This window comes from Peromyscus maniculatus, chromosome X (assembly GCF_049852395.1).
Source record: "Peromyscus maniculatus bairdii isolate BWxNUB_F1_BW_parent chromosome X, HU_Pman_BW_mat_3.1, whole genome shotgun sequence".
Taxonomy (NCBI): domain Eukaryota; kingdom Metazoa; phylum Chordata; class Mammalia; order Rodentia; family Cricetidae; genus Peromyscus; species Peromyscus maniculatus.
The window spans coordinates 27,476,583-27,501,288 of NC_134875.1; the positions used below are offsets into that span (position 1 = coordinate 27,476,583).

The following is a 24,706-nucleotide window of genomic DNA, read 5'->3' on the forward strand; positions in this document are numbered from 1 at the left end:
GGAACATTGGTGTCCTGTTCAACTGACAAGCATCCCCTCCAAGTGCCAGAGAGCTCATACCAGAGCCTCCCCAAAGTCTTGGTAAATGTATGCACCTCATTACCCCAAGTAATAAACTGGTTTTCAGAAGTTATAAAATGGATTATGTGAAGACAGGCTCTTTGGGAGTCACATCTAATCCAGCTAGGCTGAGAGCAAGGGCAACTGGGCTCCTCTGAAATGTTTATGTTAGGACTTGTCATATGTCTGGAGCTGGTGGATCATGGATGTGACATTTATAGGACTAAGGATCAACATTCAACCAGGCAAGATGGTTTGTGACTAGAGCCCTAGCTACAAAGGAGGTTGGATCAGGAGGGTTGAGTGAGTCTAGAAGTTCAAGACCAGCCTCAGCAATATAGTGGGATTCCACTGCACATCCCATCCCAGGAGGTGGGGTGGGGTGTGTAATGGAATAGATGAACTAACTGTTGCCTGAATTTTCATGGTCAAAATAAGGATCTTTGCTGATCCCCAAAAGTACATGACTCCTTTATCAGTCTCTGAAAATACATGGCTTCTCATCTCTTAGAGAAAATACATCTTTTTAATTTTTTCATTAAAAATATTTATTTTTATTGTTTTATTTGTGTGTATGTGTACACACACCATATGTGTGCAGGTGCCTGCAGAGGCCGTTAGATCCCCTGGAGATGGTGTTATAGCAGTTGTGAGCTGCCAGATGTGGGTGCTGGGAACCAAATCTGGGTCCACTGGAAGAGCAGTTAATGCAGTGCTCTTAACTGTTGAGACATCTCTCCAGCCGCAATTTTATTCATTTATGTGACCACACCACAACACATGTGTAGAGGTCAGAGGACATATTCAGGAGTCAGTTCCCTCCTACCATGTGGGTTCTGGAACTGAACTCAGGGCATCAGGCTTGATGGCAAGAAACTTTACCCGTGGAATCATCTCACCAGCCCAGGAAAACACACTTTTGTGGTCCTGGTGCCAAGGACCAAACCCAAGGCTTTGTGCACGGTAACTAAGCACACTAAAATGGAGTTACAGACCCAGTGCAAAAATTGAAAATGGCATTTCTATGTAAGCTGGGTGGTGACAGGTACAGGTATAGTTGATGGGGACTACCAAAAAAAACCAAGTGAGACCAGGTGACATAAGTCTCCCCACATCAGTTCTTTCTAAGATCACAATGATTTTTCACACAACATATATTTATTCAGAAAAATTGCAATAAATTATAATAAAAAAGATGACACAAAATACAGAATCCCACTAGCAGCTTTGCTTAGTGACCAAGACATTTTTGTGAAATATAACAAAGAATTTCCGGTTAAGAATCAGAAAAGAGTAGAAGGGAAACCAATGCACTATCAGCCAACAGATGGGAATCATTTCTTCCCTAAGACACTAGGTGCTGAGTCCTTCCCTACCAGCTGGATCTGAAATCCTTAACTAAGAAGAAGTATGAAACAGTACCTTGGAGGAATTAGGGATTAGAGGTTGGCGTGCTGAATAGGCAGGCTAGGGAAGCAGGTTTCTTCCATCTGATCTACTTTGTATCCCCTACCTGGAGATTGTCTAAAACCCTCAACCCTATATACATCCCAGGCCAAGCTGGACAAAAGGTTGAGGCAGTGAAGCAAGTTGGTGCTTTGGCCTGATGAAGGAAGGACACTACATGCATGCCTCACAGAGCCTCTACTAACCATATTCTTGGTCACCCAAACACCCAAGGTTGGCAAGATATTATAAAATGGGCACAGGAGAGTCATTTCCCTGTGGACCACCTTGCCCTAGCCCCTATCATCTGCTTTTTTGGTGGTACTTTCCGGCCTAATAGGTGTGACAAGACTCTTCCCTCTCAGTCTTCCACTAACTAACTGTTGACCAGTCAGATCTTCAGTGAGCTGGCACCAACACTCTGACTCCGATTTCCCAACTCTCATTTGGGTAAGGGCTTAAGCGGTCTATTGCAGGATACATACCTTTTGTTCTCCAAAGAACTCAATTTTGAGGAGACGAGGGAACTGGAAAACCATTTGATGGTGGGTGTTTCCCTGGCCCTCTCGTGGATGCTACAAGAGTCATGGAATCAGTACCGGAGCCTTATACAAGTTCCTTACACCCCATGTTAATTTGGTGTAACTTAACCAAGAGACAACTTGGGTTGGTTTCACTGAAAGACAACCAAGCAAGTCAATTTCACCAGGCAGTCTGCAGTCAGGTGGTTTGCTTGTCAACCAACAGGCTAGTTTTAGGAAGTCTGTCGGTCCCACAAGGCTTGAATGAAATGAAAACCTCAGAGTCGTTGAAGGTGGGAGAGGTAATGTGTGTGGCTGGTACCACTGACCAGTCTCTCTTACACAGCACTAGATAGAGTAACTAGGAGGCAAGGGCAGTCTTTAAATTCTTTACTAGAAGGAGCCAGATATGGAGCCCAGAGTCAGCCCTGCTGAGAGAGGGCAATGTCTCCCCCTGATAATTCAGAAGATAGGAGAAAGGGTTCTGAGGGTTCCCCTCAATATTTGGTCTAGGGGAGGGGGAAAGATCCAGGGGCCTCACTTGAGGTGCACAGACTCCTTTTTAGACTGTGATGCAAACATTATTCTGGAAGCGTGTTTCTAGTGGGAGATGGGTTCCCTAACATCCAGGATTACTCCTCATGTCAAGTGTGGATACGAACAGGTAAAGGGAAGTAGGAGGCAGGACTGCCAAGCATGGACATTTTCCCTCCCGGAATACTCACAGTGCTTTCCTGGCTATTGTGATTTTCTCCCATCAGTGGGATGCCATCTCTACAGTCATAAAATTATGTAAGCTAATATGATCTGAGACAAGGGAATTGGGCTCCACCCAGTGCGGATCCACAAGAAGGCCAACGTTACAGTGACACAGACATTGTAGTAGAAATGCACAAATGCATGGAACATGTAGACAGTGAGCCTCGCTGATGAGGCTACCCATGGAGTCACTAGCCTCATCCAGGCTTCCTTCAAAGTGACAGGATGGATGGAGGAGGAGTGTGAAGTAGTGACATGGGGTGAGGGTGGCTCCAAAGTGCATGATCCAAAGGACTCCAGACAAGTCTGAGTTACAGCAAGTAGTGCTTGTAGGCCTAGAGTGGGAGTGCCTCACAATCCAGGCCTAGGGTATTACAGATAATCATGATTGACTGGGAAGCAGGCCAGAAAACACAGCCCTAGGTAAAGGAGTGTAAATACAGACCTCTTTGCTTTACAAAGAGTAAACACAAAACACCAAAACATGGTAACTTTGGCTTTGCAATATATGTCTAAAAGGATTTTGCTGTGTAGGAGGATATGGTGAGGAGGGATTAAGAAACTCTTCCCTTTGTAATATTAACAGAACTTAAGATCCTGCAGTAGACCCTTTTCGTGTCAGGACTTTTCAAATCATTCTGAAATACTTGGAGCCCAAGATGTTCCTCCTCTAGGATCTCAGCGAGGAAAAGCCTTAGTCTTCCTCACTCCCGAGCAGGAAGCCCAGAAGGAACTGGATGGCACGCTGGCGGTCACTTGGAGTCTGTCTTGCCATGAGGTTTGGTGGAGGCCTTAGGAGAAGGCTAGTGAAAAGAGTAGCTGGAGGGCAGGAGAAAGAAGAGGGGAAACCCATTGTCAGACATGACCTTAGCAAAACCTCAAGGTTCGGGGTGCAGGCAACAAGAACAGCAGGAGGGAGGTGACTCCCATGTTCCCGAATATCAAATAGGTATACATTATGCACGATGCATACAGATTATTCCGAGCAAACACCCCACACAGACTTTCTTGTGAAGCACCCTTACCGATCATGTTGGCGCTGACATTGTTGTAGTCAGAGAATTTTAAGAGTTCACGCAGGAATGCCATCAAGTAGCGGAAAACATTTCTATGGCATCTTGGAAGCTGGGAAATTACCTGTTTATTAAAGAGGAGTGTGGAGTGAGGTAAATAGCTTAAAGGGAATACGAATTCATAGCTACCATAAGAACATTTTGTAATCTAACTCTTATAGGCCCCATTTGTCTGTCACTATACTCTATTACTTACTCATGACCAGTATATTACCTACTGAATTATAACTCTGAAGTGAGGCTGGTTTGGTTTCTCTCTATTCAATGACCAGGCCATCTACTCACCTTAGAATCATGTTCCCACAGTGCCTCACCAGAAGGTAAGTGTTCATCTGTTCTTTTTTTCCTTTTCCCCCAACAGCAAAGGCATCTGTCAACTTAAGCGTTTTTCTCTACAATTACTTGGCAATGATGGGTACCTCCTACCAACACTCACTAATGTGATTCATAGCTAGTCTCAGCCACTGTAGACCAAATTCTTCTCAAGATTAAAAACATACCAAGAAGGAAAGAAGGAAAGAAGGAAAGAGGAGAAGGAAAGAGAAGAAGAAGAAGAAGAAGAAGAAGGAGGAGGAGGAGGAGGAGGAGGAGGAGAAGGAGGAGAAGAAGGAGAAGAAGGAGAAGAAGGAGAAGGAGAAGGAGAAGGAGGAGAAGAAGGAGAAGAAGGAGAAGAAGAAAGGCTCCCAACTGCTACCCACTTTTCCTGGTAATGACAGCTAGAACTGTACATTCAATTAGCTTTGCCAAATACCACAAGGGTTCAAGTAACCACCCCACTAAATTTTCTGTTAACAGAAATAGATCAGCTAGAAAACACTCCAATAGAACAGAAAATAACAGGCAATCTCACTGGCTCCCACAGTCATAACTTTTTTCCATGACAGGGTTTCTTTATATAGCCCTGGCTTTCCTGGAACTCAATTTGTAGACGAGGCTGGCCTTGAACTCATAGAGACCCACCTGCCTCTGCCTCCCAAGTGCTGGGATTAAAGGCGTGTGCCACCACGCCTGGCTCGAGGGTCACAACTTTGAACAATGCTGTTCTGTGATGAATGACAGACCCAGGCCCATTCTATCATGTAGCTTTGTAAAACTGATGATTTCTCTCTGGGAGAACCTGCACGGGCCATATCCTCAGAGCAGCAAGACTCTCACCTGTCTGCAGATCCGAGGATCGTGAGCAGAGTCAAGACATCGCTGGTACAGCTCGTAACAGATGACGGGCTCGGGCAGGGCTTCCAGGAAAATGAGCAGTGCTTCAGCCACAGAGTGGTTACTGCCAGCTGTGTCACCTCGAGTCAAGGGCAGAGGGACCCCGCGAAAAGCCACACACACATCTGACTGGCTCCCTTCCTCAAGCCTCTCTAGGGATGGTTCTCTCTCTCTCTCTCTCTTTCTCTCTCTCTCTCTCTCTCTCTCTCTCTCTCTCTCTCTCTCTCTCTCTCTCTCTCTCTCTCTCTCTCTCTCTCTCTCTCCCCCTCTCTCTCTCAGGACACACTGCTCCTGACTGGGGCTTGATAATGAATGGTCCAGGTACTCTGCAGCCAAGTAGGTCCAGAATTGGCCAAAGTCCCTTTGGAGTCCCTTCAGTAACCTAAAGACTCAGGGAGCACACCCTGCACAATGATAGGGTCCACTGGATGGGGTATACACTACTTGCCAGTGTTTTTCTCATTCTTCTTCCTGCCCTTGTCATAGCATGTGGGTGGGAAGGTTAGCAGCAATGAAGGATGGCAGTACTCATGCTATGGAGCCTATGTCCCATGCTCACTCGAAGCTGTTCTTACCCACCCCTTGATTCCTCTTAGTCCCACACAAAGAGAGACTAAAAATTCCTGAAAGGTTTTGAGAAAATAACTGGATAGTGAGTGACTATCTTATAATAAGATGATGACAAAAATCATTGTAGAAACACAAACATCAAATGCAGGTGGGAAAAGACTTTGGCCACGTATCTGTCCAGCTTCCCAAGCCTTGAGCAGAAAGGATACGGATTGTCTCAGGAATGCTGGTATCCAGACAATCAATGATCTGCTGTAACTCCTCCTGCATTCCAGGGGTTTGGAACAGGTCCTCCTACCAAAGAAATCAGAATGAAGGGAACAAGGCAAGCTAGCCATCCACTTAAGTTATGAAGCTTGCCCAGAAACTGCGAGCGCAGCAGAAGGTGAGGGGTGGTGCATGCATTAACGGTTAGGGAAGGAGGGATGGGTGTAGCATGTTTTCCTTTAGCGTTTCTATAATCCCTGGGAAAGTTTATTTCAAGCAAGAAGATGACCTGTTCAAAAATGACATGTTAGCCTCTACCTGATAGGGCAAGGGACTACATGGCTAGATCAGGAAGCCAGGCAGTCCACTGAGCCTCCGAAAAATAAGGCAGAGTGTACTCTACATAATCATAAGCGTATCAAATGTGGACAGAATTGGATGCCCGGAAAGGAGAAAATGGTACATTCATGATAAAACTTGGTTTTTCAAGTTATATTGGTCAAAGTAAAACTGAGAACACTGTCTTCAATATGGTCAAAGAAAGTTCTTTCTTTTCGGGAATGAATTGGGCATGGCTAGTGTTTAGTATAGGATTTAAAAAAAACGTAGTGCTAGGTTAAAGGAATGGGCTTGAAGTTTGCTTCAATTTTAAAATTTGCAATTGGCTACATGGCACCTAAAATTGTCATCAGACTGGAGTACTCAGTCGTTCAATGCAAAGTGCATAAACAAGCCGTGGGCATTTTCAGTTCTGGTCACGGCTCTGCCATCAAACTTGGAGTGTGGTCTCAGGTACCTGCTTAGCTTATATGCTTTAGAGGTTGGACAGAGCAGCCACATGGAGGTTGCTTGGGACAGTGAAATGCACTACGCTGATGTGAAGCATTATAATTTCCTATAGGATTTATACACATTCTGAAGTTTCAGGGAAGGTTTTCTCACACTCACCTGGTGACATGCACATCTGTATAAGTGATCTACTAGAAGCCAGATCTCCTTGGGCACCTGAAGGGGTCGCTCGCTGGCACCTTCATCCAAGGGGACCATCTGCAGAAGGGATTTCTCCTAACAGATGAAAAGGGATAAAAATCAAAGGAGCCTCAGAATAAAGAGAGAAATCTCTTTCAAAATCTGCTCAAGTGGATACAATGTGATCTTTGTCTCTGATGCGTTTGTATTTTTTTCTCACAAGAGACATCCATGTTCGGGAGGCCCTCAGTAATGGTTCCAGTAGTTAATCTCCTTCCCCAAATGCTTCATTCACTCAGTTAGCATTTCACTTGTGCTTATGGTGTGCATCCTATGGACGCATTCCACATGGTGCAGTGAGAACCAGCATGGCAGAATAGAATACAGTCACAGCAGAGTCTACACATGACTAGTAGCTGAACCATGAAATCACAGCTGTTAACACGGCACCTCGAGGGGCCATGCTTACACTCAGGTTTCAGTTTTTTCTACACTAACTCTCCTTCAGGTCTCACCACAAATACTACTGGGAGTTCTCATTGTTTCTTTAACTGAATTGATTTGGTTCGGAGGAATTAAAGACAATTCTGCACATTAGATGCACAAATATGGACTTGATCCAATTTTCTAATCATAAGCTCCAAAATCCAAAACTAATAACCTGGAATAGAATAGCAACTGAGGAGCTAGAATACCATGAAAACTCAAGGGTCTACTTCCAGAAGTTATTCTTTATGTTAATAGCTCAGCAAAGATTTCTAAGGGCTATTATTTGTTTTACCTACCTTTCTATTGTTAGAGTCTTCTGAAAGAATATAAGATAAAAATCCAGAAGTGACATATATCAGACAAATAACTAAATTCAAAGTGTAAAATAAACTCAATTATCTCCCAATGCTCAAAAATAAATATTAATTTATCTTAGGTTTATAGATTCAAATATAAAGCATATGGAAAATATATCCAAAACAGGCTAAAAGGGCATTTGAAGGCAGCCTCAGAAGAACTCCAGTGGAGAAAGCCATGTTCAGCTTTTAGCATCCGCTTCCTTTTGCCACCTCTAAGTCATACATTATATACTGTCAACTTTTCAGCTTCTTGTCTGACACTGTTCTACCTATAACCTCCAGCTATATAGCTTTAAGACAAAGAAAAAAGCACAGCACTATGCTCACAGGGACCGCATAACTTCAGCAGCGTCCAGTTCTTTTCTTAACATGGTGCTTTTGAATAAGGACCAATGAACTTTCTGAGCTGCTACAGGGAAGAGAAAGGAGTAGTTATCGCTGGTTACTATTTCAAATCTCTCTATGTATCTATTTTCACATTCATTTTCTTTCTTTCCCTGGGATGTTATGTCTCAATATTCATATTCTACATAGTTTCTATAACTTCTATTGGTGAGTCACCCACGGACTTCATTCTGGTTGTATGTATTACATGCAGGCATCCAAACACTTCATAATGCACTCTACTAACTTTCTGGACCAAACAGAACACATGTGCAGATTCTTTAGCAGATGCCTCTAAACTTACCATATATAAATTATTCATCATTGACTCAAAAAAATCTGACATCCAACTAAAGGTTTTTCCTGTCCTGAGGCATTAAGACAACACAAGGCACTGTCTAACTGAACAGACAGAACATGGACTGCCCTTAACAGAGAAGAGCTAAGAAGCAAAGATGTCTCAAGCCTTAGTGGTTTAAAAGGTTAATAAAATGTCAGTAGGTTATATACAGCATCTACCATCCACTTCCACATTCATGTGTGATAATAGGAAATGTCACACTTGTGACTCTGAAGTCTAGGAAAGGATACAGTAAGAAAATGGGGAAAGAATATTTACAAAAAAATTTTCTGTACATTATTGTGAACTCTGATGTTCAAAGGGGAACCAAGACACTCTGCCTTCTTTCAACAAGACATACTCTGCCTTATAAGCCTATACTTTGCAATCTTAATGCTAGTGGTTAAAGAATCTTCACCTTCAAAATGCATTCAACTCCACCCAATGGGAAGGTCCCTCAAACACTCTATGAACATGCTGTGGAATGTCTGTTGAGCATTTCCCTCCCCGAGGAAAGCTTGGCATCTCCAGTTGAGGATGGAAGAGGCCGTGAGGCCCTGCGGAAGGGGCATACCACTTGAGAGGCACGAAACAGTACACCCATACCTTACACTCTGGTGCTCTGTGCCAGTGGGCCTTTTCACAGTATTTTCTACCTTTCTGGGCCTTGGGCCTTGGGCCTTGGCTGATAGAACACAGAAAATATCTTTCTCTGTCTAAAGACAGATGGCCAGATTAGATGATTTATGATTTTACTCCATCTATGATTTAGCTCCACAATTCTACTCTGCACTCCGTTTCTTGACCATATCTGGGTATTCTCTGAGTAATTAACCACTCTTATCAAGACCCCCCAAATCACTCCTTTGTTGTATGTATGGTCCAAGTGGATGCATGTGTATGTGTGTGTGTGTATGCAGGCCAGAGGTTGACATCAGTTGTCTTCCTCAGTCTGTCTCCATTTTATTTTAGTTTGTGAGACAGGTTCTCTCACTGAACATGGAGCTCACTGATTCTTTTGGACTGGCTGGCTAGTGAGCTCCAGGGACCCACCTGGTATCTGTTCCCCATCACTGGCATTACAGATGTGTGCTACTGTACCTGGCTCTTTTGTTTACACTGGTGTTGGAAATCTGAACTTGGGCCCTCATGGTTGCATGACGACAAGTACTTTTGTGGTGATATATTGTGTACCCTAATAAACTTGCCTGAGGATCAGAGGACAGAGCCAGCCACTAGATTAAACATAGAGGTCAGGCAGTGGTAGCATATACCTTTAATCCTATCACTTGAGATCTCATGCCTTTGCTTGGGAAGCACACATGCCTTTAATCCCAGGAAGTAATATGGCAAGGCAGAGAAAAGTATATAAGGTGTGAGGAAACAGGAACTTACTCTCTTTAGGCTGGGGATTTTGTAGGGGGTAAGAACTAGTGGCTGGCTGCTCTTTCAGCTTTCACCCTCATATCTGGCTCTAGGTTTTTTTTTTCCCAATTAAAAGACTCTCTAAGATTCGAACAACATACTTACTGACTGGGCCATTTCCCCAGCTTCCAAATCACTATTAATGCAACAGGAATAGCAATTTTTGGTTTTACTATCATTGGAATCAGGGGCAGCTAAACAGTACCCTCCAACTCATGAGTTTTCAGATAAGATATATCAAGACAAATCTGGGCTAGAGATCTAGCTTCATAGTATAGCACTTGTCTGGAAATTAAGAAATGCAAATGTGGCTGGGGTATAGCTCAATGGCAGTGCACTAGGTTTCACCCCTTTCAGTCCACACACACACACACACACACACACACACACACACACACACACACACACTGGTGGCTAGAGATGTAGCTCAGCTGGTAGAATGCTTATCTGTCATCTATTATAAGGCTCAAGTTTGATTCTCAGGACTGCATAAAATGAGGAGTGCTGTAATCCCAGCACTGGGGAAGTGGAGGCAGGAGGATAAAAAATCAAGGTCATTCTTGCTATATAGTGAGTTTGAGGCTAGCCTGTAATACTCGAGACCCTGTCTCAAAAAAAAAAAAAGCCTGTACCCTTGAGTTTTATTTCTTTTACATACAGAGTATCAACAACTTATCAGATGAATAAACATCATTCTTGTATTTTGATCATACTTCAAGACACCTGGCAGGACATCAGGGCTTCTTAGGGAATTCTCACCAAGTCAGAGGCCTCTGATATGAGAATGCTTAGGGACAAGTTCCAGGGACCACAGTTAAGTGTTAATCAGGCACAAGGAAACCTTCGTTACCACCAATGGATTGAATTACCTTTTCTAGGAAGCTGTCTTCTTCCTGAGAGCAGAGCAGGAGAAAAGTCATTGGCAGATAGACAATGATCAGAGTTAATTCACAGAATTAGAAACAGCTCAGTATTAGATCTTGCCAGCTTGCTAGACACATAGGTTTTTAAAAGCTCAAAATCCTTCAAATGATGAACACTGAAAACAGAACACATTCTCTACATGCAAAGTTCGTTGTCATGCATAGTATATTATTACATAGTTCGCTGAAATTATCACTCAAAAACCATCCTTTTACAGGCCTTGACCTTTGTGCCCCCAGGAAGCCGTCTGAGGATCTAGTCAAGCCTGGTGCTGTGACTTCCTGCTTATCTGCTGTCATGTGCAGTTCTTACCACATCCCAATGCTGCCTCCGTGGAAGAACTTGGCTGCTGGCCTGAGTGTGACCACTCAGAAGCAGGGATAAGCTATCCCTTTTTATTGCTGTTCTCATCCCAGCTTGTCCCCGGAATCTCTAAGAGCCTCCAAGAACTTTTTCCCTCTCCCAGTACCCACCCACCTCCTTCCGTGAAGGCCAATAGACTCCCCAGATTTGAAAGTCCCATTGAAATGTAAATGAATTTATCTCAGAGCTTTGTGGATCAGAGTAGGCATCGTTCCTCTATTTTTCTAGTGGACATACAACACAAAGGAGCAGCAGGGGAAAGAGCGCTTTTAGCTTCCCTGTTATTTCTGAAGTCATTACAACCCAGTGAGAGTGAAAGCAGCAGCAATGGTCACCACCACCTAGGAATATCTACCATGTACCAGCAGCCATGCAAGGGGTTTATATATGATGTCACTTTATCTGCACATCAATGTGAAACATTATTCCCATTTTACAGATGAAGAAACTGAGGCTTTGAGAGGTTAAATTATTTGCCCAAGGTCACACATAGGTAATAAGTGACAGAATCAGAATTGGAACCCAGGTCTGACTAACCCCATTCATGATCACTATACTCATGTAGACAGAAAGGACTACACAAGTGCTTCCTGGATAGAGAGGCAGGGGAAATCTGTGCGAGTACTACAATCAGCTAGGAACAGTGAGAAATGCTATTCACAAGGCAGCATGGTCAATGCCAAGAGTATAGGTACTGATGTTAGACAGGCCTTGGTACAAATCTTCCTTCTGCCTCTTACTGATTGCTCAAGCAATTTACCAAACTTCATATTGTCTCAGTGTCTTTAGCTCTGAAGCAGGTAAAATATTTTCCTCATAGGGACAGTGAAGCAATCTAAAGTTAGGAAGAGGTGGGGTACACTGCCCCAGAGACTCTCAACTGGACTCTTCCCGTTCCCATTATAGACCACTGAGAAAATCGAGTATAAATCACATCTCAGGTCTGGTAGCTCTAAGGAGAAAGCTAAGTCTTCCTGTCAGAGAAGCCAGGGCGCCTGCAGTGGAAGTGAGTATGTATGTATTCCCTACCATTCCAAGTGATAATCCTGAACCTATTTTCCCCAGTTGTTGTTATATATGACAATTAGGGCTTTTAGTACTGTTAGATACATTACAAATTGAACATGATTTTCCATGTTTACCTAAACTTAAATACCATGTGAAATAAAGTAGTCAGAGTCCTAGTCAGTATACATTGTTCTATCATCATGATACTTCTAAATGTGAAATTGATTCTGAGTGCCAGCCATCTAATTTAACAAAAGTTTGTACTCCAACATTTTATTAAATTTAGAAATACTTTTTTTTTTCAAGACAGAGTTTCTCTGTGTAGCTTTGTGCCTTTCCTGGAACTCACTCTGTAGCCCAGGCTGGCCTTGAACTCACAGAGATCCACCTGCCTCTGCCTCCCCAGTGCTGGGATTAAAGGCATGCGCCACTGCCACCCAGCTAGAAATACTTTTTAACACATCTGACAGACTTTGAATTTGTCTTCTGATGAACACGTGACACATGATATACCAAGCAAAATGAAGCAGGGATTTTATGTCAATGTAGGCCCTGAAAGAAGTTTCCTTTGATTGGGGACCATCTACCAGTACAAAGGGCTATGTTAAATATCTTCTAAGGAGAACAGTGACAAATAAGAGCACAGAAAGGAGAAAGATGTGGTTGCTCCTTGACCTTGGTTTCCAATGGAGTCTGGTCCTCCCTCGTTTCAGAATTTACAACCTGATATTCTCAGAATTCATATGTACAAGTTGCCAATATATGGCCACATGTACTGAAATAACAACAACAACAAAACCACAGGAATTTTTTTTTTTGTCAGCTGGTGTTAGGACCCAGAGCTTTGTGTATGCTGGGCGAACTTTCTACTACGGAGCCACATGTAAGCCCTTGATTCCCAGGATTTGGAGGAAGGGCTGTAACAAATGGAAGTAAGCCAGGCACAGTGGCGCTGGCCGGTGATGACAGTTACTCAGGAAGTTCACATGGATGCAGGAGTTCAGGGCCGGTCCGGACAACAGAGCAAGATCCATGCTCGAAGCAAAGGTCGAAGAGGCAGAAAGAAACAAGTGCTCAGAAAAGTTAGATGACAAGGTGACTGGGAAGAATTTACTCATCTTGTTTGTGGGGAGCATAAGCTAACTAGACAATGTTGAGAAACGTCAAGAAACAAAAGGTGGCGCTGAATGACAACTTAATGAATCTGGATTGTGTGCGTCAGGTATGGGGGAGCCACTCACTACCTTTGAGCAACTAAACCATTGCCCCCACTAGAGCAGCGTTACAGAAAGTTCAGTCGGCTAGACCTGAACAGGAAAACATGAAGTGTAGAAACAAAGGGGAACATTAAATGGCTATCAACATAGGTCAAGAGGGAGAGAAACACCTTAACACTAACATGGGGGCTAGACAGTGGTGGTGCACACCTTTAGTCCCAGCACTCGGGAGGCAGAGGCAGGCGGATGTCTGTGAGTTCGAGGCCAGCCCAGTCTACAGAGAGAGTGTCAGGACAGGAAAAGCTACACAGAGAAAGTGTTTCAAAAAGCCAAACAAACAAAAACTACTATGCGGGCCCATGAAAGAGCTCAGCAGGTCATGGCGTTTACCACCAAGCTTGATCACTTAAGTTAAATCTCTGGAACTCACATGTTAGAAGAAAAGAACCAACCTCATAAAACTGTCCTCTGACCTCTTACATGTGTGCCTTGGTGTGAATGCGTAAGCTAAATCAGCCAGTGAATCAACTTCTTTACTAATATGGGGCCTGGGAGAAGGCTCACTTGATGGAGGTGCACTTATGCAGATCTAGTTCAATCCCTGGATCCTACATGGTAGGAGAGAACCAACATCCAAGAGGTGTCCTGAACAACACACATGTGCTGTGGTACATGCATGTCTATCCAAGTATACATGCACGCACGTATTCACACACGTATGCGCGTGTGCGCGCGCGCGCGCACACACACACACACACACACACACACACACACAAATTCATTTAAAAAACGAGAATGGGAAAATATATATTTTTTAAAATAGTGGCCAGGTAGTGTTTCTTAGTAGTAAAATGATTATCTACTACTAAGGTCTGAATGAAACACTGAGTTCCACCTCCAATACTATAAACATGAGGAATGGATAAAAGAGAAAATTCTAAGAGTCAAAAGGACTGATTAAATGCAACTGGACTGGCAGCAAATTTACATGAAGAGCTTATTCCTCTGGTGGCTGGGATGATGGCTCAGTGTTTAAAGCATTTGCTACATAAGTGTGATGGGGTTCAGATCCCCAGAACCTACTCAAATGCCAGGTGAGTGTGGTGGCCCACCTATAAGTCTAGTCTTGGGGAGATATGAGAGCTTCAGAAGAAGCTGGCTAGCAAGACTAGCCAAATCACTGAGATCTGGGTTTGACTGAGAGACTCTGCCTCAACAAATAAGGTAGGAGACAGATGGAGAATGATGCCCAACATCAAGCTCGGGGCTTCACATGCATGTGCACACAAATGCACACATACACAAATATGCATACACACACATGCACATCACATACACTTGGAAGTGGAAAAAGGAAAACATACAGCGAGTTTACTTCTCTGGATGTAGGCTTAAAGACAACAAATATAAATTATGCTTAATTCAACACTAGTCTGAATTTTGAAACTATAAACCATAGTTAATCTCCACTAATAAAAGGTCACTCATCCCGGAGTTCACTGGACTTGAAAGGGTACTTATAAAAGGCTCTGTTGATCGCATTCGAAACAGGAGCCTATTTCAGGCTTTTTTCCCTGGAGTGACATGACACATAGCAAGTACAATGCAAATCATTCCTAGCTCCAACATTTACCCTAAGAAGAACGTTCTCAGTAGTGAACGTAGCTAAAACAATATAAAAGAGTTCTTTACAAATAGAGGATTCAGACTGACAGTACTGAGGACTAAAGCCAGGGCCTGGGCTATGTTGGGAAAGTGCTCCACCACTGAGCTGCATCTCCAACTCCCCCATCCCCTCTTAACTTTTGACATGGAGACATGGCTTGTTAACTTTCTCTTGTGATCCTCCTGCCTTCAGTCTTCCAAGTAGCTGGATAAAAGGTGTGTACCACCGGGCCCAACTAGAAGGTTCAAATTTAATGATAACTAAATGGAAATTGAAGTTCTCAGAAGAAATAATTCATATGAATATATAGAAGAAACAAATCATGCATGTAACAGGACAAGAAAGGAACGATTAGATCAGCAAGATAAAGCAAACACAGAGTAAGGAGAGCACTGGTACTGAACGAATCACCAAGTTCTTATCTCAGACTTTATATCCTTCTCCTCATTGGAATTTTCTCCACCCACCTTTCATCTTTTCCACGTTTGTACTTGCAACCAAAACCCTTAACCAGTTCTGGCACGCCAAGCCTGGTCTCCGTTCTATTAGCTCATTCTATATGCAACAGCAGAAGGTTCCTTCTAATATGTCAACTTACAACCTTGTAGTAGTCCTCAAAGTCTCCCGAAGGTTCTAGATAATCTCTGGCTCAAGCATAAGTACATCTCTTGATTTTGAGGCCATTGCCTACCCCTATACTACAGAACCAGTTTCATGTAATATAATCTGACCCTTCACCGTTTCCAGGGAAATGTTAGAATTTCCCATCCATTGTCACTTTTCTCTTATTTTGCATCCTTTTTCAAGGTGCCCCTTACTTCTAGAAGAGTCTCTCAGACTATACCTAAATACATATTTGTTTCTTAAGTACTCTGATTTGACTGGAAACATGTCTATGGTCAACTCCAAATCACTTTTCTAATCTACTTTATTAATATGTACTGAACATATTTCTAGATCATGTTAATATTACAAGCATCAAATATCCATTAAGACAAAAATAGGCTGATTCTGAGATTGATTTTACAGAGATTGTCTGGTGAATCAATAAGCTTTTATAGCACACAAGGGCTAGAGTAACTGTAGGAAGGAATCTACTGTGAATACAAATTACAATCTCTGTAACATTCACTTTAAATCATTTCCCAAAATATTGACTTAACCAAACATAGTGAGCAGTAGCCAGTAAAGATCATTAATGTTCAAATTATCTCAAACAAAACTATTAACCATGACTTTGAATTTAGCTATATTTTGCAAGCAAGTATACTTTCCCGACCACTAAATTACAGAAACTCACATAATCTCCATACTACTTTATATCCAGCATGTAATAAATATTGATGATTATTTGCTAGTTAACATGTTAGTTAATAAATCAGAGAAATGGGTCTTTGTTCGGAAAAAGAATATAAATAATTACAACAGCAAATAATTCTCATCTGTTCCGTCTTAACCTAACCCCAACTACCCTAGGAGTTGTAGAATCTCTATTATTGAAAGTGGTTGGAAGAACAAAAAGATTCATGCCAATTATCCCATTTTGCATTTGGCAGGAAGCAGATGTAACATAAGAATCTTCCTGAAACAGTACATGGAGACAGAACATACGCACTGAACTTGGTCCTGGCTTCACCCTGAATTTATAGCACATACTACAATAGAGGACATGTACCAGTACTAAGGGCACTGTCTCATGGGCTTGGAAAGAGCTCATTGGGTCCTGGAAAAGCGTGAGTGAACACGACACCTAAAGAAGTATTTCAGAGTCAAAACAGGCAGAAAGTTGTTCAGAAAGGGAAGTGATTATTTTAGATTCCTGTTTACTGCCGCACAATAAGACGGATGATGATGAGATACAGTAATTTAATAACACTGAAATGCAATAAACCGTGGAAAGAATGAGAACCCTAAAGCCTACAAGATAAGAACTTTCAAAAAGAACAAATGATCATGCACGCATAATGTAATAAAAAGTCATTAGGTAATTACAAACGACCAAGGTTCTATTTCTTTAACCCTGAGTCAATTATGTTCTAAAAGAGCACAGAAGGCCCTCTACAGAGCCACTGATTCCTCTAATGATTTTGTCTACTTTCTATTTATGGGTGTGGTCGACTTGCCTGATAATATATTTTATATACAGGAAGACCCTTTAAAGCTGGTTGAGCCTCCTAGTCACTCCCAGAATATGGAAAAATTATGGTCAGGGTACTATTATGTTGCCACTGATTTTGATAAAAATAAGCCATGGTCTAGTTGATAGGAAATCAAAAGTAAAGAGAGGGTATACAAGGATAAGTTAAAAATACCAAGAAAAATTGGCCAAATTTAGGAAATAATAGACCTATGCTTGGGCAACTAAACTAGACTCTTAAAAAGCAAATGACAATAAAGAATGGGAATGGGGGTAGGTTGGGGGGAAGGCTGGGGGATGGGAGGAGGAAGGACAGGGCAATCCGTGGTTGATATGTAAAATTAAATTAATTATAAAATAAAAATATTTATTAAAAAGAAAAAATGGAGAATTGCTCTACTATGAAAAATACAATAGAAACCTTAGCATATATATGAATATATGTATACACATATATGTACATATATACACATATGTTATACTGCATGAACCAAGATTGCATTTTTGTTTTTAAAAATCTATAAAAGACATTAATAGAACTGGAAAAATATGAATATAAATGAGATGCTACATGGCATTGTGGACTGCTGTTTTCTGAAGTACAATAATAGTGCTGTGTGTATACAAAAGTTTGTCCTTTTTCTTAAGAGATACAGGCTGAAGTGTTTATAGTGTCGAGCTGATATAGAGCCACTTAATTTTAAATGGTACAAAAAAGTGTGTGTGTGTGTGTGTGTGTGTGTGTGTGTGTGTGTGTGTGTGTGTGTGTAAGTCATGTGGGAGTTCACTGTATTATTCTGTTTTTTTCTTACACATTTGACATTTTTCATAAAAGGAAGGAACAGGGGTAGAGAGATGGCTTAGCAGTTAAGAGCCTTTGTTGCTCTTGCAGAGGCCCTGAGTTTGGTTCCCATTACCCAGACAGTGGCTTACAACCACCCAGGAATCCAACACCCTCTTCTGGCCTCTGTGGGTAGGCATGGCATGCACATGGTTCACAGACATGTGTACAGGCAAAACACCCGTGTGTGTGTGTGTGTGTGTGTGTGTGTGTGTATGTGTGTATGTGTGTATGTGTGTGTAAAACAAAAAACGTTTTCAAAAAATTAAAAATAATAATAAAATAAAAAGCAGAAACAAAGAAAGCTAGGAAATAGTGTTTGGGATAAAGTAGAAAAAATCATGTATAATCTATTTTAACAGGTGAAACACAAAATTTGAAAAATAAGGAATATGGTGGTAAGCTCCATGCCCAACAGGAAATGGCCAAAACAAAATGAACACAATGGTATTTTTGTAGACTTTTTGTCTCATATTGCTTTGTTTGGGCACTTTTTTTTGTCCTACTGGCCTTTTGCATGGTTTCCCATCTTGCGTTTTCATAGTTTTTGTTTACATGCGTGTGCGTGCAAGTGTGTTTCTTGTGATTTTTTTCCTTTAAAAAAATTCTAGTTTGTTTTTGTTTGCCTCTTTGTTTGCTTTCTACAATCGGAGAGAAAGAACGGGTGTGGAGTTGGTTGGGTGGGGCGGGCAGGCTCTGGGAGGAGTTGGGGGAGGGGAACTGTGATCAGACTACGTTGTATAATTTCTTTTTTCAATACAGAAAGGGAATATGGTGGTAGGAGAAAAACAATTACGAGAAACACCAGGCTGGCGGGATATAAATTTCTGTAGAAAATGGTTTTCTGTCAAACACAGGTAAAACCTTCCATCATGAGAGCTCTATGGAAACAAATAAAATTCCAGTGCTGTAATTTCCTTCTCTGAGTCACAGGTGCAACAGTTCCATGGCAACGGCACAGATACAAGTGAGCAGGCGGCTGCGGCTGCTGCTGCTGCTGCTGCCGCTGCCGCTGCCGCCGCCGCTGCTCTAACCCTTCCTGCTGGATGCTGCAATCACTAGCTCTGCCCAGGCCTAAGCACCAGTGTGATTTTATATACATAATAACATTTGGCTCTTCACTACATTTGGTTAAAAAGAACAGATAAGAATAAACGTGTAGTGCCAACCTGTACACAAATCCAACAATAGTTTCATTTATCATAAGTGCCTTTTAATAGGATGAACTTGCTATTAAATCATGTTTCTACTGAAAATAATATACTTTTTCCTCTTAAGAATATAGATATTATATCATAACTTGGCTTGGGAAAGGGGAGGGAATATTTCTCTTTTCCTTTCTTGAGTCACATGAAGTGAACGAGCCTCAGTGTGCATTGTCTATGGGCTGAGTTTGCCTCTCAGTTGGCAGAGGGCCTGCCTAGCATGTATGAAGAAGCCCTGGCTTTGATCCTCAGCACTGCATAAACCAGACATATGGCATAGACCTGTGACCCCACACTGGGGAGGTGGAAACAGGAAGATCAGAAGTTTAAAGTCACTCTAAGTTGAACAGGAAATTCAAGTCCAGCCTGGGCTACCAAAGAAAAAAGCTTCTGGAATGTTAGTAAAATATAGATTCATAGGCTCCATATCTGAAGAGTCTGTTATCAATGTTGGATGGGGATAGAGACCTCTACTTGTAGTAAGCACCCCTAGGGTCTATGATGCAAGTTCTTAAGTTTCCCTAACAGCTTGTGTTCTCAGCAGCAGCAAAGTTTGATTTGATATACTGTAGGGAGGGATACTGGAGGGGAAGTCAGAAAATCTGGGTGGTAGATCTGTCACTAACTTATTGGACTATGGGCAACTGAATGCCTCTGGGCCTCAATTTTCTTGTAAGCATAATGAGGATAATACTGCATGGTGCACTTGCCACACGTAGCATACATGCCAATTTATGTGAAAGAGTGTGACGAGCCTAACAAGCATTATAGCTTTAAGAGAGCCTTTAATCTTATTTTAGAAGTAGAATATATTATCTACTATAGTCGCAACAAGAGTTAACGACACATTAGCCTCTTCTCTTCCCTTTCTAGCTTAATTGAATTAAAGTAGTGCTAAGATAAAGTGACATTCTTCTGTATCATTTGTCAGTTCCCCTGATCCCAGAAGAGGAAAGAAGGCACAGAAATAATGGGGACAAAATGTGCAAATTAAACGTGAAGATGGTTTATGTTTTAGGGCACTTCTCACCAAGTCTATGAGTTTGGTGACAGGAACTTCTCGGATTGGCCTTTTCATTCGACACAAAGCCTCTAAGGATGTACCAAAGCAACTTGGGAGGTAATTCCCACTGATGGTTAAGAAGTAATCTTTGCCGCGATCCAGATGAAGGACGAGAATATCTTCAATCTTATCTTCACCAGAGTTCAGGATGGTTACAGAGTCTTTGCTGACATATACATCAAGGGAAATGTCCACTGTCTCATCTGAAATGAAAGAGATGGTGCATTGTAGCACAGAGCTTCCCAGTGGAAAATCGACTGGCTTCAAAAACCAAAACCAAACAACCACAGGGGAGAGATGGGACACAAAGAGCTATCACTAATATAAAGACAGTGAAGTGAGAGTCAGGTGGTTAGAGAACTAGAAGTTAAGCCGAGGTGGCGGCAAGCAGAGGCAAGGGTAAAGGGAAAACTCACTTGGCTCCAAGTAGCCCTCAAAAGGTTCAGCTCGAAGCCATGGCTTGCAGTATTGGCTGTCATTAAGTTTAGGGATGAAAGAAAAATGGCAGGGAACCTGTCCATTGTTGCTGATCTGGAACTTCTCCTTTTGCAGCTGCCGAAACTTCACATTCTCAAACACAAACTGGGGAATAACAGACAGACACAACCATGCATCACTAGTAGGGGAAGTAAGTTGGATTATTCATAGACAATATGAATCAAGAATAAGGTAATTATTAATCAGATGTGTAACCACCACATGTATTCACAGACCAAGACAACTTCCTAGCATTGGCTTTCATACATTATTTGGCTAACACCAGCAGAGAAGGTGTTAGGTAACTTTTGACCTTGTTCAAGGCTCCTCTGATTGTTCCAGGGATCCTGAGATGAAATGATCGTGGTCCAGCACGCCAATTCTGTGACTAGGCTCTGTTCCCTCAGACACATGAACTGAGCACCAAACAAGAGTAACCAATATGAGGGCTTCCGAGCTGGGAGGTGCTGTTTTAAGAGCTTATCACATATTAACTTGTGTCCAGAAAAGGGAGCTGTATCTCTGAGAGGGTAAGACACTTCATGTTCTCCTCCATCTATCAAACTGCAAAGCTGACACCAGAACAGAGAAAGTCTGCCACCAGTGGAGATGTTAACCTTGATGCACCTTCAAGTGACACACTTTCCTTTGTGTTAACTCAAAATGGACAGCAAACAGGAAGCTGTGTAGCTCTGCTCACCTCTCTCCTGCTAAGTTCTAATGAAGGAAGGAAGTCATTTTCCATTCTGTCCATAATGCGTACGATATCTTCAAAGACCTTCCGATACCTCCGTTCATCCACAACTTTCACCTAATGGGAAAGAAGGCACCATTTTCAGTTCCACAGGCTCCTAGCTCAGCTCCATCAGAGAGTATCTAATAATTTCAAACTGGGAATTATGGGAACACCTTTAAACTAAACTGTACTATAATCAACATCCTCAAAAACTTTAATATCCTGCTTTATCTATAACTTTCACCTCAAAGGAAATAGATTTTTAATTTAGTTTTAGGTAATCTCAACCTTTCTATCTTTAAGAGTCTCTAATAAAATTTAAAAGCCACTAAAACAAACTAAAACAATAAGCATTATTAAAAAATACACTTTATGGAAAAGAAAGTCAATTGGCTAAATTTCTGGAAAAGTACAATATCCAAGATGCTTGATAACAGTACATATCTGGGAAGGATTTTTCCTTGCTCCATTATTAATTATCTGACAGTGGAGAAAATGAGATAATTGTAGTAAAAATGATTTTTTGCAGTGTGTAAAATGACAGTGCTAAAATACATCCTCTGCTATTTTTAACAAGCATAAAGTGGTGAAACTGTAGAAGATATGATCAAAGCATTTAAATCCATTAGTTGCTATGCACATTGGCAGGAATCAGATAATTGCTCAGATTACACACCAGGAAAGGTATAGTATTAGTAAATGGAGCCAGTGACCATTTTAGAAAAAGGCCACCACAAAATGTCCTGGCATAAAACCATGACAAAAGACAAGTCATTTGGACTAATGGGTCAAGAAAGTTTCCAGGTGACACAGCACTTCCAACTTCCTGTTATAGCTGTATTTTTTAAAAATATTAAAACTTCATGTAAACTAATGTTACCATTTAGCATAAGTAATATAACATATTATTGTTAAGTTTGAGGCATCAGTTTCCTTTTTATATAAAGTATAAAATTTCACAAAAATCCATGTTAAAAAAGATTCATGTATATAGCAAGGGCTCTGAGGCAGATGTGGAAAACAGCTGAGCTAAACAGACTAGGGAATTATTTTTTAAAACACATTGGAGCTCGGGCTGGTGTTTGGCTGTGGATCTCTGCATCTGTTTCCATCAGTTACTGGATGAAGGCTCTATGATGACAGTTAGGGTATTCACCGATCTGATTACAGGGGTAGGCCAGTTCAGGCACGCTTTCCACTATTGCTAGTAGTCTAACCTAGGGTCATCCTTGTGGATTCCCCTATCACCTGGTTTCTCCCTATCCCCATAATGTCTCCCTCTATCATGGTATCTCTTTCATTGCTCTCCCACTCCATCCCTGTTCCAGCTTGACCATCCTGTTCCCTTATGTTCTCATCCCCCATCCCTGACCCTCCATTGCCCACCCCTCATCCCCAGTTTGTTCATGGAGAGCTCATCTATTTCCCCTTCCCAGGACAATACATGTGTCCCTCTAAATTTAAATCAACAGCAGTGGAGCCTGTATGGGACTGGACTAGGCCCTCTGCATAGCAAGACAGTTGTGTAGCTTGATCTGCTTAAGGGGCCCTGGCAGTAGGATCAAAATCCATCCCTGGTGCATGAGCAGGCTTTTTGGAGTCCACTACCTGTGATGGATGGGACACCTCACACAGCCTTGAGGGAGAAGGAGGGGCTTGAACCTGCCTCTCTACTAAATGTACCTCCCCATGGGAGGCCTTACCTTCTTGTAGGAGGGAATGGGTGGTGGGTTGGGAGGGGGAGGCTGGAGGGGCAGGAGGAGGGAAGAGGGGAATCTTTGATTGGTATGTAAAATGAATAAAAAACTTTTCTTAATTAAAAAAAAAACACACTGGACCCATAACTTAGAGAACTGAGATTGATCACTTAAGCCCCACAGTATATAAGCATTAGGTTAAGATGAACATTAAATTCTTAAAAAATTTTGTAATTTTTTCAGAACTTTCAAGGCCACAGAAGTAAGGAATATTCTGAGAGTTGTACAGTTCACCTAACTGGGTCTTTGGCAAGATCTAGACTACCATGTGGATCCTTCCAGAATGATGAGGTAAGCAACAGACTCAACCTGGCTGAGGTTTGAAATCACAGGTGCCCAGGCCTATTAATCACAATCTTTGAGGTGTGGGGTTCATGGGTTCATCCTTTTTTTCTCTTTAAAAAGTTCTCTAGGAAATGGGTATTTCCACTGAAGTCCGAGAGCCAGCGCAACAGATCACAGAACCCAGTGCCGGGTGGAACACTGTCTCGAGGAGCTTCATGTCAGACAGCCCACAGCAAGTCTCTGGAAATTAACTGACAACAGAACAGTTGGCTCCTTTGTTACAAGTCACTGGTGCCAGGGGTGGTGCACCAATGTGCAATGTAGTTTTTAAAGCCTCTAATCATAGCTGGCCCAAGGCTCTAAAGCATGAAGTAGTTACTCAATAAAAGCAAGCCTTTTCTCAGTGGATTAATACTACTTAATGGTCCATTAGGGTAATGGAGGGTGGTGGGGAGAATTTTACCACGTGATACATTAATTTCAGAAGAGGAAATTCCCAGCAAATTAGGAATTCAGTATAAAAGGAAAATCATAATGACTCAGAGAGAGATAATACTATATACCACAAGCAAATTTCAGATCTGCACATAGTATGAGACCAGTTATAATACACACACATAAACACTATTAAGCATAAAGACATATACTGAAGCCTAGCATGGATACAGGACATTTCCATCATCACAGAAAGTGCCAATGACACACGTCTGGAAAGACAAATACTCCTAAGTGGTGTTGGCCTGGCTAGGAAGTAGGGATTTAGGGGAAGTCTCAAGTGGGAGATGACAGTTACTAAAGAATCTCAGCCTTCTGTATAAATTCTGCTTAGATCTCTATTTTAAAGAAAATGCAATTTTAAGTTTTTTATTTGTGTGTGTGTGTGTGTGTGTGTGTGTGTGTGTGTGTGTGTGAGTGTGTGTGAGTATGTGCCATGATACACACGTGGAGGTCAGAGGACTACTTCCAGAAGTTGGCTGATGTAGTGGGTAGCTATTCCAGCTTTGGTCTGGAAGTTCCAACCTCCATTGAGACTTCGGTAACTATCATGCCTACAAGGCAGGGCCAAGGGAGGGCCCTGAAGACCTGAGATCTGGATGCCCCCGCGCTCTCTTGTTTCCTGGACCTGGACGCTGGAGGTAGACTGAGGAGAGTTCTCCAGAGAACACTGCTGGACTACGCTATGTCTTTCCCAGAACCTGCAACCTATCTATCC

The 24,706-nt window shown here is 42.0% G+C and overlaps 1 protein-coding gene across 5 annotated transcripts in view; it reads right to left on the reverse strand.

Moving 5' to 3' along the window:
• Positions 1-1,199: 1,199 nt before the first annotated feature.
• The window catches only part of Ocrl (OCRL inositol polyphosphate-5-phosphatase), a 66,697-nt gene continuing 43,190 nt past the window's right edge, over positions 1,200-24,706 (reverse strand). For 3 of the 5 annotated variants that reach the window (XM_042269379.2, XM_015988553.3, XM_076561581.1), the window contains 9 exons: positions 21,416-21,526; positions 20,655-20,820; positions 20,206-20,441; positions 10,684-10,707; positions 6,797-6,913; positions 5,851-5,935; positions 5,015-5,142; positions 3,812-3,923; positions 1,200-3,605 (listed from right to left, as the gene is read on the reverse strand). In XM_042269379.2, coding sequence (XP_042125313.1) covers positions 3,481-3,605; positions 3,812-3,923; positions 5,015-5,142; positions 5,851-5,935; positions 6,797-6,913; positions 10,684-10,707; positions 20,206-20,441; positions 20,655-20,820; positions 21,416-21,526 — 1,104 coding nt within the window. In that variant the 3' untranslated portion in view covers positions 1,200-3,480. The remainder of the gene's footprint in view (positions 3,606-3,811; positions 3,924-5,014; positions 5,143-5,850; positions 5,936-6,796; positions 6,914-10,683; positions 10,708-20,205; positions 20,442-20,654; positions 20,821-21,415; positions 21,527-24,706) is intronic. The other 2 variants (XM_076561582.1, XM_015988554.3) reach the window with 1 other exon arrangement.